This window comes from Rhipicephalus sanguineus, chromosome 9, assembly GCF_013339695.2.
Source record: "Rhipicephalus sanguineus isolate Rsan-2018 chromosome 9, BIME_Rsan_1.4, whole genome shotgun sequence".
Classification (NCBI taxonomy): Eukaryota; Metazoa; Arthropoda; class Arachnida; order Ixodida; family Ixodidae; genus Rhipicephalus; species Rhipicephalus sanguineus.
In genome coordinates, this window is record NC_051184.2 from 149,572,186 (window position 1) to 149,587,587 (window position 15,402).

The window sequence follows — 15,402 nt, forward strand, 5'->3', positions numbered from 1 at the left end:
GAAGCTATGTCCCTCGGTAGTGCGTTCCAGTGATGTATGGCTAGAAGTAATGGTTAATATTTACACGTACTAGTGCGTGCAAAGAAAGGCTGTACTTTGAGTGTGTGATCGAAACGCTGGGAAATATGATGAGGTGTTTTAATGTGAGCTTCACGGAACTGGGATTTACTATGATAAAATATATGAAAATGTGATAACAGGGCTAGTAGTCTGCGTTTGTGAAGAGAGGGCAATGAAAGTGAGTGTTTGATATCTGTAATGCTATAGTTGCGCGAATATTTCTTGGTGATAAATCTTGCCGCTTTGTTTTGTATCGATTCTAGTTGATCGATCAGATATGATTGATGTGGGTTCCAGATGATGGGTGCATATTCTGTCTTTGAACAGACAAGTGTGGTGTATGCTAACAATTTGGTGGAAGAGTTCGCCAAGTATAGGTTTCGTCTAATGAAGCCAAGTGTTTTGGATGTCTTACTAGTTATGATATTAATGTGCTCGTTCTAAGTTAAATCAGAAGAAAAATTTACTCTGAGATATATAAATGTGGATACTTTTTCAATGGGGACACCTTGAATTTTGTAATGGCTTAGTACTGATTTAGGTGCTCTTGTGAAGGTCATGGCCTTAGTTTTAGAAGCGTTAATTTGCAATAGCCACTGGTGACACCAACATGCGAGTTTATCGACATCCGACTGTAATGACTTATTATCTTGGACGTTATCAATTCGTCTGTAGATGATGCAGTCGTCTGCAAAAAACCTGATTCTAGATGATAAGGTATGTCCAATGTCGTTGATGTACTAGTAATCATAATTGTAGCGCAAAAAGAACCAGACGTCGACACAAGTAAGGAACTCATACACAGGACGGGCGATGTCTAGCGCCCGTCCTGTGTATGTGTTCCTGACTTGTGTCTACGTCTGGTTTTTAAAGACGATAGTCTTTCTTGGGGAACCTAAACGCCTAAATTTTGGTCTGTCTTTCTGTCTGTCTTTCTGTTTGTCGGCACGTCCCTCGATTCAGCCACCCGGGCAAAGTTGAACCACTTGCTTACCGCCCACCCATCTTGAACTGGTATGGCTGTTCATACTAGTGAACGTTATCGATCAAAAAGTAAATATTACGCATATCTGAGGCGTAACATCATTAGGTAAGTATTAGGTGGCGTGTTCCTTTAATAGAAAATGCATACATACGTAATTTTAAGGACCCTAGTTTCTTAAGCTGCGCTGAAAATGCATAAGAATGGAAGCTTGAGCGAGTGTGTATGCGTTCATCTTTGCTGAAACAGCGCTCACTAGACGACGACGAAGTAAAAGAAGGCACAGGACAGGCGCTGCCTGTCCTGTGCCTTCTTTTACTTCGTCGTCGTCTAGTGAGCGCTGTTTCAACAAAGCTGCAAATGCGACTGCGCTGAAATTTGCCTTCCTCCTCGCCCTTCGCACGAGCTCATTGTTGTGTTTCGGTTTCGGTTCTGTATTGCACTGTACGAATGCCATGGGTTGGTGTTGAAAAACTTTAGTTTTGAGAAGGCCAAGAAGGTGAAAAAAAATATTTAAAAAATGAAAAAGCAGCGTTGTGGGCGGCCTTCAGGCTGCCGGTTCTGGGCGCCGCTCTGGCGTTCCTGTTTTACCCAGGCGACATGTAAATAAAAGAGTGTGTGGAGAGTACTCGTTGAGTGCGGACGTTTCTCTGCAAAGGTCTTCGCCTGCTGCTGCGCCGGGACTACCAGCACGCAACACAGCACTCATGTTTCCCGACGTATTGGCAGATGGCGTCCATATCTCACACAGCGTCTCTTCTATCGTCTTTACACGACATTTGCAGCGAAGCACGCAGATACGCGGCCAATTTTTTGCGCTACAATTATGATTACTAGTGATTCAAACCAACTAGCCCGCATCACCGCCTCGTTGATGTAAATGAGAAACAAAATTGCTCCCAGGACCGATCCCTGGGGAACACCAGACGTTACAAGCGAAAGTGAAGATGTGTGCCCATTCACACAGACTGATTGGCTACGGTTGGTTAGAAAATTATTTATCCATTTTACGGTTTTGCTGTTTTTATTAAGATTCGTTCATTTCATTATTAAGGAGATGTGCGGAACCTTGTCAAATGCTTTCGCAAAATCAATGAATATAGCATCAATTTTTAATCCACCATGAATGGCTTCGTGAAGGTCAGTCACCAATTCAAATAGTTGTGTTTCAAAAGAACGACCACGAAGGAAACCATGATGGTTACTGGAAAAGAAGTTGTGTTTTGTTAGAAATGTCATGACGGTGGATGATATGATGTGCTCTAATAATTTACAACATATGCTCGTTAGGAAAATGGGCCTATAATTAAAGACTAAGGATGGGTCACCGGATTTAAAAAGTGGGAACCACGCTCGCAGTTCTCCAGGCGTCAGGAACGCATCCCGTATCGACCGACTGTTGGAAAATGGCAACCAAAATACGTGATATGACTGCTCTTGTTAGTTTCAGCATTTTTGCGCAGATGTTATCTGGTCCAGGTGCCGAATTTACAGGAATGCGATCTATGGCAGCTTCTACACCCTCACGAGTAATCATGAGGTCATTCATTGACGTGTTTATTCTGAAGAAGTTGAGATTTGATGGTATTGGCTCTTCTGATGTAAAACCTGTGCAAAAAAGTTGTTTAATTCGTCTGCAACATCGGACTGTGGCTTGTCCAAGTTTAACTGGACCGGGATATACTGGCTTAACTAGGCTTAATCCAGCAGGCTTATTGGTATCGATTAGTATCGATCGGTATTAATTGGTATCGATTAGTATTGATTGGCTTGGCTAATCTTAATTAGCCTGAGCTATGATTAACTTGTCATAACTAGGCTTTTCCAGCTTAAATCGGTTTCATTTGGGACAGGCATTATGGGCTGTTGACTGCGCATGGCCTAACGAGAAGCTCTGTAATGGCAGCTTCTCACAATGATTATGCTGTGCAGCTATTGGCGGAGGGATCGAGCAGAGTCGACACCTAGCGGCGAGCAGACGAAACCTCGCTGTGAATGGCTCCTTGCATCGTCTGCTAGCCACACCGTGTTCGCATATGTGCGTACGTCATGCGCGTCCTCAGATTACCGCTTATTCCGTTTTGCTAGCACATTATCAAATGCTTGTACGTATGCCTACACGATATACATAAGCATTTCGCCTTACGAGAGTTGTGTGCACTCTAATAAGTGAGTACACGCCCGTGTCGGTATGGCGCTAGGTCTAACCATCGTATCGTCCATTCATCAAAATCATTTCAATATGGGTACCGCTTTCACGTTCAAGCACGTCACATAGTTCATTCGGCATCGTCCTAAACAAAAAAAGTACTAAATGTCGATGTGTGAATGCAGAATTTTAGTGAAACCATCTCGTGATGTGATGGCGATTTGGAAATCCTTGTGATACCGCAAAGCATGAACTATCGTCTGCAGAGGATGGTAAGCGGTAAAAAAGACCTGAAGGCACGCATTTGTACAGCAATACGCGTATTCATGCAAACAGAAAAGCAGAGTGCACAAAGCTTTTCTTTATTTAATTACGCGGAAATACAGTCTCTTTTTCTTTGTAGCCGCTAGAGCGAGAAGTAAAGACTTCAGTGGCTCAATCGCGCAACACAGTTTATATTGTGGTAGAGGCAAAACACAAACACGTGCAAATAAAGTAAGAAAAAACATCGAGCACAGGGCAAAACACGTATGTGACTGAAGGCCAGTACTCCGTTGATTGGCAGATTGCACTTCTCTCACAATTAATAGGTACGTTAGGACGGTTGCGTGCATTGATGTGGCAATGGCGGGCACATACATCACCATTAAGCTGCAGTCAACGCGCTTTACTCGCCAACAGTCGACTCAAACCGCATACGGCGAAGCGTCGCTGCGTACATTTGTATACGTGCCGCCGAACGCGGCGACGGTGCTGTCTCCTATAGCCCGAACTCGCTAGAGAAGAAATAGCGAGAGAAGTATTTAATTCGTGCATGAATTTGTCCAACAGGATGTTCACGGCCAGCGATCAAAATGCACGGTCCTACAATGCGACAAATCAACAACTAATCTCGGATATCATTGCACTGCTGTCTGTCGGGTGCAAGCGGTCGCGTTTCACTTGCGCCGTCAATTTTTTTCTTCGTTCGCGGTTACGAGAGAAGCGAAACATCCGCTGACCTTTCGCATGTGAAGAAGTACACAATGGGTCACAACAGCGCGTCATAGCGGTGAAAGAACTTATCTAATAACTTAAAACACAAACGCGTTTGCAGCGCCGTCCGCGCGCTAGCCCCTGCACTCCGCCTGACACTTTAGAACTAATATGGCTCCCCGCGAAGAAACGGTGGCGCGGATTGGGTCAAAAGGTGTCTCCACCCTGGAAGCGGAGGCGCTGGCATCGAGGCACCCTAGGTGTGCCCAAGACGGATCCATATAACTGATATCGCAATAGTAGTATCTCAAATAATTGGTGCTGTACTTGGCACCTATTGATCTCGCACCTTCAAATAAAAGATGTTATTGGTTGCAATTCGGTAAGGTCATTTTTACTGAGAGAGATGGACTCACACAAGATATTAAATGCGAAGCATTTCTTAGAGAACCAGAGGCACTTTGACCGTTTCTATCTATCTATCTATCTATCTATCTATCTATCTATCTATCTATCTATCTATCTATCTATCTATCTATCTATCTATCTATCTATCTATCTATCTATCTATCTATCTATCTATCTATCTATCTATCTATCTATCTATCTATCTATCTATCTATCTATCTATCTATCTATCTATCCGCCTACGCCTGGGCGCTCTCCTGGTCGTCTCCATAACTTGTAAGATACCAAAATTGGCACAGCAGGGGATCAGTGCGTGACGAACACGATTCACTGGTCATGACATGAAACCCTTTCTCTCAGTCACGTGTGGCACATACCGGTAAACCAGAGTTAATGTTATGCGGGTGATACAAAGTGTCAACCAACACAGTAGCTGCGAACACACACATTGACACGCAAGGAAAGTGATAATAATAATAATAATTGCTCGGGGTTTATATCCCAAAAGCCACGATATGATATTAGAGACGCCGTAGCGAAGGATTCCGGAACTTTTGACCATCGGGTATTCTTTAACGTGTACAGAGATGGCACAGCACACGGGCATCTACCATATTGCCTCCATCGAAATGTGACTGCCGCGGCCGGGATCGAAACCGCGGCCTTCGGGTCAGCAGCCGAGCACCTTAACCGATATACCACCGCGGCGGACGCAAAGAAAGTGAGAAAGCTGAAAACAGAACACCTCTGGAAGACGCTCAACTACTATCGGACCACGTGGATTACGCAAAAACCAGGGCCAGTGCTTCCTACAATAAATCTGTCGAGAGTACCAGGCCTCTTATCATTACCGGTGACTTCAACATTAATTTATAAAGGCCCAGCAACGCCTGGTCCTTATAACTGCATGAAAGACAGCTTGGATGTGGACAGGGCATCAATAGACCTCGCGGCCATGTCCAGGACAGGAGGCATCATAGATAATTTCATCGTAAAAGGCATCCAGGATTTCCACCAACAGTACTGTACCTCGCACTTCACTACACTTAGACTCCTCATAGCCGCGATCACGAACGGATCCGATTAGGTCCGATCCAGCTGCTGGTGCTGACTGATCGCGATGTTGATGACCTTGTTCAAGAACCGTCAAGAACCCCTTCAACACATCCACATGGGTTCGTGAAACGTGCGTGCGTTCTCCGTCATAACGGACAAGTATAAGCATAACAACTCTAACTCTGACTGTAACGTACGTGCAGTGCGCCTGCGCTTGCCACTCGGCTGTGTAACGTATTTGGGAAACTTTCCTGAATGAAGGTTAGGTGCGAGTAGCGCCTGTCTTGTGCATGTGTGTTCCTTCTTTGTCCTGTTAGGATTAGCGCTATCGAGTATTGAAGAATATAAGCACTACATATCAGCTTACCGCGTCTGGTGTCGGTAACACCCATGTTGCTGTCGCCATCGTTACGCGACTGTAAACAACTGGTTATATAATAGATATGCGACTCTTCAACATACGAGTGTACGTATACCGCTTTCATGTTTCCATAGCGTCATTCCGTAACGTTTCGCTCAATGTGAAAAATTACGCCACAGTCACCATCCCACACATGTTTCGCGTAGCATCGATTCCCACGCTATGTAGGTTCTGCGAAACTTTTTTTATCAAGAACTTCCTGCGGAAGTGTTTGCGTGGCGTGGGGGATGGGGAAGAGTGCAAGGGGGGGGGGTAATGCACTTCCACTCTTCCTCCGTAACACATGCCTCTGAAGAAAAAATATTGAAGCTGGCGTACGAACGCTAGTGTGCTGAAGTATATCTCAGTAGACGTGAGTAAAAATACGAGCCGACATAAGGATGAAAGTAATGCCGAAGTTGGGTAGATAGGACCATAGGCCGCTAAAAAATGTGGGGCTCAGTCAGACTCACTCAAGAAAGATATTTGGTGCTTAGGTGTCACTCGGACTTGGACTGATTACAAGTTTTCTCAACCGGACTCACTCGGGCTCAAATTCACGAATATATTACTCACGAGGATTCACTTAGACTCGCGTCTCGATCTGAGTCTGGTTGAGCCGACTGATGAGCGCGCTTGCCGACATATGGCCTACACTATAAGATATTCAGACCACTATGGGAAAATGGAATACCAGTGAAGGCATATGTTTTCTTTCGTATGCGATATAGCCTAGCAACATCATTCAACTGTCACAGATAGCATACGTAAAAAAAGCGACTTATGCGCATGAAGGAAACCCGTGGCGACACCAGCCTTCGCTCGAGACTTATTTTAGATATCGAAGAAGCTTTTGCTCGGGGCTGTGTCCGTCCCTTGGCCACCGTCCGCTTTCTACCACGTAGCATAGCCATCTGTAACATATTGAGCGCGCGCTCGCGCCAAAGAGAAGTCTTCTTCCTCTTGTTCTTCGACCGCCTTGATAATGATACGTGCGGAGCACTTTCGGGACCCGGGCTGGCATATGCTGTCCTAGCTTGGCGTAACTCAGGCAAAACCATGTGTGCTGGCAAGCGCTAGCGCGTTCGGGCCTGTTGTAAGGGGCTGGGTAAGGCGCTGTGGCCTCTCCCTGTTACACTCTCTCGGCAATCATGTGATGGCGTCGGGTAACGAGATTCTGCAGACGCGCGATGAACCCACGTGGCGTGCTACAACAAGAGTTCGGGACGAGTAACTGCAACAGCAACTACAGTGAATTCATGGTGTGCTCCACTTGCTAGTATGCGATAACACCGGGCAAGGTGTTAACGCATACGCTTAAAGTTCCGTGATGAACGGAGCTTTAAGACGACCCATGCGCTGCTTCGCATCCCCACATTCTTCCCTTTAGTGGGAGATCATGTAATTTTTTCTTTACTGTACGGCCGGGTACGCGTAGCCGTGGGTGCTGGCGAACAAGACCACAACTCCCTTATTAAGCGACAAGCCGCCAGACGTCCCACACACCGCCGCTTGCTCGAGGCCGTCCGACCGCACAGAGCCTGATTATCGCCGCCGCACATTCAAGCTGCAGTTGGTAACGCATGCCGGAGATGGTGGAAGGTTGTCCAGCGAAGCCACACCCAAACGGATTCCCGACTAACTCCAGTTGAACTCCTTCGAGGCTGTGTCGTCACCAACTCGCCGACGGGCAATGCGTTCGCGCTTAGCGTCGTTGGCCCGGTCTTGATTAGTCGGAGGTGTGCTACGCTGGGCCAGTTGGTAATGGCTCACTGCGGAACAGGGCAAAACAGGAAACATGAGAAAGAGACACAAACGAGCGCTTGTTTTCGTCGTTTCCTCATCTTTGGTGTTTTGTCGTTTTTGCCGACTGACAGCGAGCGCCAGAGGCTTGTTTTTGAGTCCACTTGCGCGCGTTTTGGAAGCACACAGACGCAAGTATATCCGAGTTTAATATTTGAACGAATGAACGACGGCATTTGCGCAATGGTCACGATCAGCGAAATGAATTCAGCAGTACATGACAATCTACGAACAGCCACTGCGACTATACGCGCACGTCGCAACCTCTTGACAGCACCAAGGTGGCCAGTCACAACATACCAGCGATTTTGGATATGCGCCACGGTCACAACAACGCCATGGGCATCGCAATGGTCCATCAACATGGCCACCACACTAACTAGCCGGCGCGTTGACGTGACATTTGATCTTTATTTAATGCAGCAATTACTTACGTCGGCCTATTAAGGGAAATTCCGGACTCACCTTTACCCCATATCACGGCTCGGTCGTCGATAAAAACCTGGTCATCCTTCACTGTCCGCCGGTCCCCGCTGACCACAACCTTCCACTCGGCATGGGCCTTGCCCCTGAGCATTACTCGAATAGCTGCGGACAAAATGACGATCGTGTCAACATGAAAGAACGTGAGCTTGGGCATGTTGGTAATCCATCTTAACACCTATAACGCACTGAAGGGACAGGAACACAAAAACGTCACAAACGTCCACGTCGTTTCTTTGTGTTCCCGTCCCTTCGGTGCGCAACAGGTGTTAATAAGGTGTCAGCATGAGCATGTGCGACTCGTTTCACAATGTACAGGTGGAACCCACCGTCATTATTACGAGCGTTGTAGGTGGTGGTGCCTAAAAGGGCACATCCTTTCCCTCGCTTTTCCTATGCAGCCAGCAATGTTTTCAATGCATGTCCTGTTTGCTGGAATCGCAAAGAGGTTGTGAGCGAAAGTTACACACACGGACATGTATTAATAGATTTAACATGCGTGCATCTTTAACATGGTACTGCTTATACTGATAACCAACCATCTAATCATGCAACTCATAAATATAATGAACTCCTTACTGAAAGTTGAGCTAGTATTGGCAGACCATTTGACAAATTCAGATACGCGCACTGACCATCTGGACTTTCTATTTTTTGTACCTGCAAACTACAGACGTATTTTACTCGTTTCGACACTTTTCTCCTGTCTGTTTTTTCATGCTTGCAAATGCTTCATTTACAATGGTTTCGCTGCGACTCTCCTTTCTTGACGCGCCCTTCTAACTCTAGTGGGCAATCAAGTGGGGGCAATGCATAAAATTAGACGTGCTACAGAAAAGCGTAATATCATTGAAAAAGTTACACCAACCAACGAATTATAAAAGTAAAAACTTCTTTTACTTTAAAAAACCCGACGTTTCGGATCCAACTCGGATCCTTCCTCAGGGGTGACTGTGGGGGGCCAGAGAGCAACAGAGTTTAAAAAGGAAGGGAAGAGCCTTCCTCTCTTTAGGTCGGGGGGTCACGCTTGGTTTGAATGACGTGCCGTAGTCCATTGAAATACACACTCGGCAGCGCACCTGCAGACCGGTTCACGTTGCCGGGTGTTGCCTGAATGTGCCAGGACTCCACAAAAAGTCGTTTGAGATAATTTGCCTCGAAGTCGACGATGCGGGAGTTGTCAAAGGCGATGCGGTGGTCGTTCACCTCGCTATGCTCAGCTAGCGCACTCCTTTGTCTGTCGAAATTGCGGACGTCGTTTCTGTGTTGTCGCAGCCTTTCTGGGAAGTTCTTCGTTTCCCCCACGTATGAAGCGCCACAATCTGCACAAGGAATAGAATAAATCACTCCTTGCGCTTTTTCCTTGGGCTGTCTGTCTTTTGGGCGCGGGAAGAAGCGGCCGAGTGTGGAAGTTGGCTTGTGCGCAACTTTTATGCCCTGCTCCGACAAAACGCGTGTGAGCGCTTCGCTGGTACCCTTAACGTAGGGAATGCAGACGCGGACAGGCCTGGGAAGCGACGAGTCATCCTCTTGAAGGGGTCTGAGGGGGCGGGCGTGGCGGCGTGCAACCCTCTCAATGAAAGCTTTGGAGTAGCCGTTCTTTAGAAGGTCGCATCTGATCTCCCGTTCTTCATCCGTCCGCTTATCATCCGACGAACAAACCCTCCGTGCACGTGTGAGTAGTGACGATACCACCGCTGATTTATGGTGGAAAGGGTGGTTGGAGCCAGCGTCGAGGTAGCGACCGGTGTGGGTTGGCTTTCGGTATACCGAGAATTGCAGCAAACCACCCACCCTTTCCACGAGGACATCGAGGAATGGCAAGCAGTTGTTTTTTTCCCGTTCCACGGTGAACTGGATGGCCGGCTCAATAGAGTTCAGATGGGCTGTGAAGGCGTCTACGGCAGAAGTTTTTAGGATACAGAAACAGTCGTCGACATACCGCAAAAATATTTTTGGGGTGATGCCGGCCGTCTGCAGTGCTCTTCCCTCCACTGCCTCCATCACGAGGTTTGCTGCCGTTACAGACACAGATGCCCCCATTGCAGTACCAGTTAGCTGTTTGTAGTATTCTCCGTTGACGGAGAAGTACGTGCTGCTGAGACAAAAGTTCAAAAGGCGGCTCAGCTCGTCGACGCTCAGGCCTGTTCTTGCCTCGAGGTTTTCGTCACACTCCAGCACTTCACGCACTGTGGTCACTGCTAATTGGACAGGTATGCTTGTGAAGAGGGAGACTACGTCGAATGACACGAGGCACTCATCTTCGCAAATCGGTATCGGGGAGAGAATCTCAACAAAATGGCTGCTGTTTCTCACGTGCGTCGGCGTGTTTCCCACGAGAGGGGCCAGAATCCTGTGTAAGAAGCTCGACAGGGCTCGAAGTGGCGAAGATGTGAAATCCACAATCGGCCTCAAGGGAACACCGGGCTTGTGGGTCTTGGGAAGCCCGTAGAATCCGGGAGCACTACCGTTTCTGCACATCAGGCGAAGGTGCAGAGCTCTGGCATCAGGGTGTTTCACGAATACGTCTCCTAGGAGCTTGTTGAGGTCTCTCTGTACCTGCGCTGTAGGGTCCTTCTTAAGTTTGCCGTAAGTGCCACTAACAAGGTGGTCTTGGACCTTGCGGTCGTAGTCTCGCCGGTCAAGGACGACAGTAGCGTTCCCTTTGTCCGCAGGCAAGATTACAATTGTGGGGTCCTCGCGCAGCTCTCGCAGGGCTCGGTTTTCCTCCGGGGACAGATTGGACGGCTGTTTCTTCATTAGGCCATGTGCCAGGATGCCAATCGCTTTCAGCCTCACTGATTCCCGGACGCTGGATTCAAGATGACGGATCCCGTCCTCCACGGCTGCCGCGATCCTCGCCAAGGGAGGTCGACCATCCGACATATTGAAGCTGTGGCCTTTAGCAAGGACGCTAACCTCAGGTGGCGACAACTTCCTGGACGAGAGGTTGCAAACAAACTCCGAGGCTTTGGAGCTCGGTGAACGCTTCGGCCGCATCAGAGCTGAGAGCTTCTTACTCTGGGAGATGCGCTGTTCCTCCGCTGCGCTTGAGGCGACCGAGCTCGCGAAAGAGTCCACAGCAGCAAAGAGTCCACCTAGGCGGTGCTCCAGTTGTCGACGAAGGAAGAACAAGTCCAGATCCATCCTTCTTACTGTTGCTCTGCATTCGTGGACACGGGCGATCACCAATCGGCGTTCGGCTTGGGCCAACACTCTGTGGCCCTCGCTGGTGTGGACGAGAGGTTTGATGCGAAGGCTCCGGGGCACCAGGTTCCGGTCGCGGCACGTAGAGAAGAAGTCTAGGTGCGTCTTGAACACTGCGATGTTGCGTGCGGTATTCACGTAGCGTTTTTACTTTTATAATTCGTTGGTTGGTGTAACTTTTTCAATGATATTTTCTTCCCAACCAGACAGAACGCTGTCAAATGTTCACCTTTAAGAAAAGCGTAAGGCATGGAAGCACGGGCACAAGAGACGATACATTTACATATTGTAGCGAAGTGTTCGAACTCAGTAATGGGTCGTCGTCTCGAGCGCGTTCTAGTGGGTCCATTCTAAAAAGACAGGGCGTGCAAACACGGACACAAAACTGAAGTCAGGACACCACAAACGCCCACTAACCTGACTTGACGCCGACTAACCTGTGGTGTCCGGACTTCTTGTGTCTGTGTTTGTACGGCCCGCCTATTTAGAATGAATACATACTTACCAACTAGCTCAGCTCTCTGTCATTCTAAGCTTCTAATAGGTCGTTTTCTGCTCTGAGAGCACGTCCCTCGTGCTGAGAGTCAGCCCCGCCTCGACTGTCGCTGTCATGCATCGTCGCCGAGTGCCCGCTAATAAACGTCTTCACAATTTGGTGGAGGTGCGGGTTATATATATATATATATATATATATATATATATATATATATATATATATATAATATTGTATGGTCGCCCATTTGATGTCACCGACCATCATGCACTATGCTGGCTGTCGTCATTAAAAGGATCCCTCGGCCGTCTCGCCCGCTGGGGACTTCACCTGCCAGACCACGACATCTGCGTGCTGTTGAGGTGTTTATTTGACGGCCCTCGGCGACGATGCGTCATGGCGACAGTCAAGGCAAAACACGGACTCAGAGCGCGAGTGGGAGGAGCCAAAGAGGACAATCCACTAGGAGGCGCTAGAGAGCGCAACCCATCTTCAAGTCTTCGCTACAATATATATATATATATATATATATATATATATATATATATATATATATATATATATATATATATATATATGGTGGGGTGAAATTCAATGGATCCGGTGGAAAATGCGGTAGAAAAACAGGTCGACAAACGTGCGAAACACAAGTTTTACTAACGTTTCGGCAGGAGGGCCTGCCTTCGTCAGAGTGAATATATATATATATATATATATATATATATATATATATATATATATATTGTAGTGTCCGTAGCGTTGAAAACAGTGAAGTAGATCCTCCGTGAGTAACAGTAACAACGGAAGTGCTTATTTCGACAGTTTCGGCCAGAGGCTGGCCTTCATCAGGACTGATGAAGGCTAGGTTCTGGCCGAAACTGTCGAAATCAACACTTCCGTTGTTACCGTTACTCACGGAGGATCCACTTCACTATATAATTACAACTGTGGCCAACGTACATTGCCGAATACATGTTTACAATCAATAAGCAAAAAAAATCACAGCATATCCACGGAGTGAATTATGATGAGTGGGCGAAGCTGCGGAGGTTCATCGGTAAACCGTGAATCTTCCGTGAATTCTGCCCAGTACATCATCACCGACGTGAGATCGGGCGCGTTTATACTAAAGGTTCGATGAGAGTTATGACGACTTGCAGCTGACTTTAATTGTACATGTACGCTGTGAATTTTCATTGTTTAATCACGCACAGGAGCAATCGCACACACGCACTACCTTGGAGGTCAAAATCCAGTGCCATATATACGGGGTGGTCAGTGAACGGTTGTGCAGCGCGAGCGGTCGGTTTTTTCAATTAAGACGCTGCCGCGACGCTGCCTCGCGACGCTGCCTGCGTCGGCGCCGCAGCTCCGCGAGGCCAGATAGGGGCGGCGGGGGGGGGGGGACCATGAGGCGATGCGAAGCCGGAGCACCTCCACGATCGCGTTCCGTTGGCGTTCGTTGGGCATGCTACCGACCTCGCGTCGTGGAACGCGAAGAGGGACGCTACGCGCGTCGTATCTTCCATCTAGCCTGGCCGTTAATTCTCACAGGGCGAGCGGGGAACGCGGTCGACAGGCGGGCGAGAGGGGGGGCAGCGTAGGAGAGGAGAGAGAAGGGGAGGGGACGCGCATGCGCTCGAGCTCATCGCGGCGTTGCGCAGGAGAGAATTTCGGCATGTCTAGCCCGCGTTTCAGAGGAAGAGTGGAGAGGGGTATGGGAGAGGGGAAGGTGAGAGGGTGAGTGGAGAGGGAAAGGGGAGAGGGGCAGAGGACATGAGGAATGGTGAGGGGGAGTGGAGAGGAGGTGTGTGGAGAGGGTATCCGCATGCGCAGTAAGGGTGGTCACGCCGCACACCACCACCACCGGACAGATACTGCCGTTTACTGCCGGCTGCCGGGAGGTACGCCGGACAACGGACGCGTGACAAGGTTAGACTAAGAGGAGCTACGCCCCTAAAATGTGCTTCGCAATTCGGAACACAACAGCAAGAAAAAACATGTACGTACAAGAATTCAACACATCAGGGAAATGTATAAGTAAATAAGGCTATGCAACACATAAGACTATGCATCAGATGAAAAAGCGTACGCAAGAAGTAACTACCTTCACTGCACACAGTAGTAAAATAATTCTACAGGTCAAAGGAAAGCTTACTATAAGCTCAACGAATGATTCTGAAGTGTTAGCGTTAACTACTTCCTCTGGTAATTTATTCCATAGTGAAATTGCATGGGGAAAAAGAGAATATTGATGGGTGTTAATATTATTAAACGGTTGCTTAATTGTTTTATTGTGGTTTCTACGACAAGACCGAATGGCGGGCTCAGTTAAGTAACTTTCTCGCGGTATTTTGTAGTCACCGTGGTACAGCTGATATAAAAATTTGGTGCGAGATACAGTTCTGCGATGTGATGGTTTCTTCAGGAGGGACACGCTTGAAAAACGCGAATATGTGGTGTATATGAACCTCAATGCTAAATATTGCAGTCTTTCTATTTTTTGGTTAAGTATTTCTGATGCGGGCATCAGATCCGCATATTCTGATTTTTGTCTGACGAGAGCTTTGTACGCTGTTAATTTTACGGTCGATCAGGTATGGCGCAATTTAGGTTTCGAAAATACCAGCTTTTTCAGCGCGTTGCTGCAGACGTCTTCTATATGGGGTTCCCAACTTAAATTGTTTGTGAGTGTAACACAAATATTTCACTTGCTGGGTTTTTTTAATATAAGCATTATGAATAGCATAAGCAAATTATAAGGGGGTTTTTTGTTAGTAAATGTAATACTTGCCGTCTTCGAAGTATTAAGCTTCAAACCCCATGTTTCACACCATGCACTAATTGAGTGCAACGCATCACTGAGTCTAACTTGATCAGAGTGTTCAATTACATCAGCATAAACAACACAATCGTACGCAAAGAGTCGAATCTTCACAGGCGATTGAACAGAAAATAGATATCATTTATATAAACCAAGAACATTAAATGACCGAGCAGAGACCCTTCCCAGGTAGCACAAAACGGATAATTGACGTTTTATAAACGTTTATCCGAGACGAAAAAAACGTTTACAAAACGTCACGGAAAAGAAGCTAAAGGTCTAGAAAACGTTTTATATCTCGTCTAATGTCCGGCTAGAATCCGTTTTTAAGACCATCTAGAAAACGTTTTTAAGACGATCTAAAAAACGTTTTTAAGACGATCTAGAAAACGTTTTAAAAACGTTTTAAAAACGTCGCAAAAAAATCCCATTTTTAAAACAGATAAAAATATCCCATTGCATCGTCTTCGAAAAGACGTTTTCTAAACGTTTTTAAGACGATCTAGAAAACGTTTTAAAAACGTCGCAAAAAATCCCATTTTTACAATAAAAATATCCCATT

The 15,402-nt window shown here is 47.1% G+C and overlaps 1 protein-coding gene across 1 annotated transcript in view; it reads right to left on the reverse strand.

Moving 5' to 3' along the window:
- The window catches only part of LOC119404005 (arrestin domain-containing protein 3), a 518,482-nt gene that overhangs the window by 282,714 nt on the left and 220,366 nt on the right, over nucleotides 1-15,402 (reverse strand). Inside the window, exon 3 of the mRNA XM_037670636.2 lies at nucleotides 8,299-8,421. Within this exon, the coding sequence (XP_037526564.2) occupies nucleotides 8,299-8,421 (123 nt within the window). The remainder of the gene's footprint in view (nucleotides 1-8,298; nucleotides 8,422-15,402) is intronic.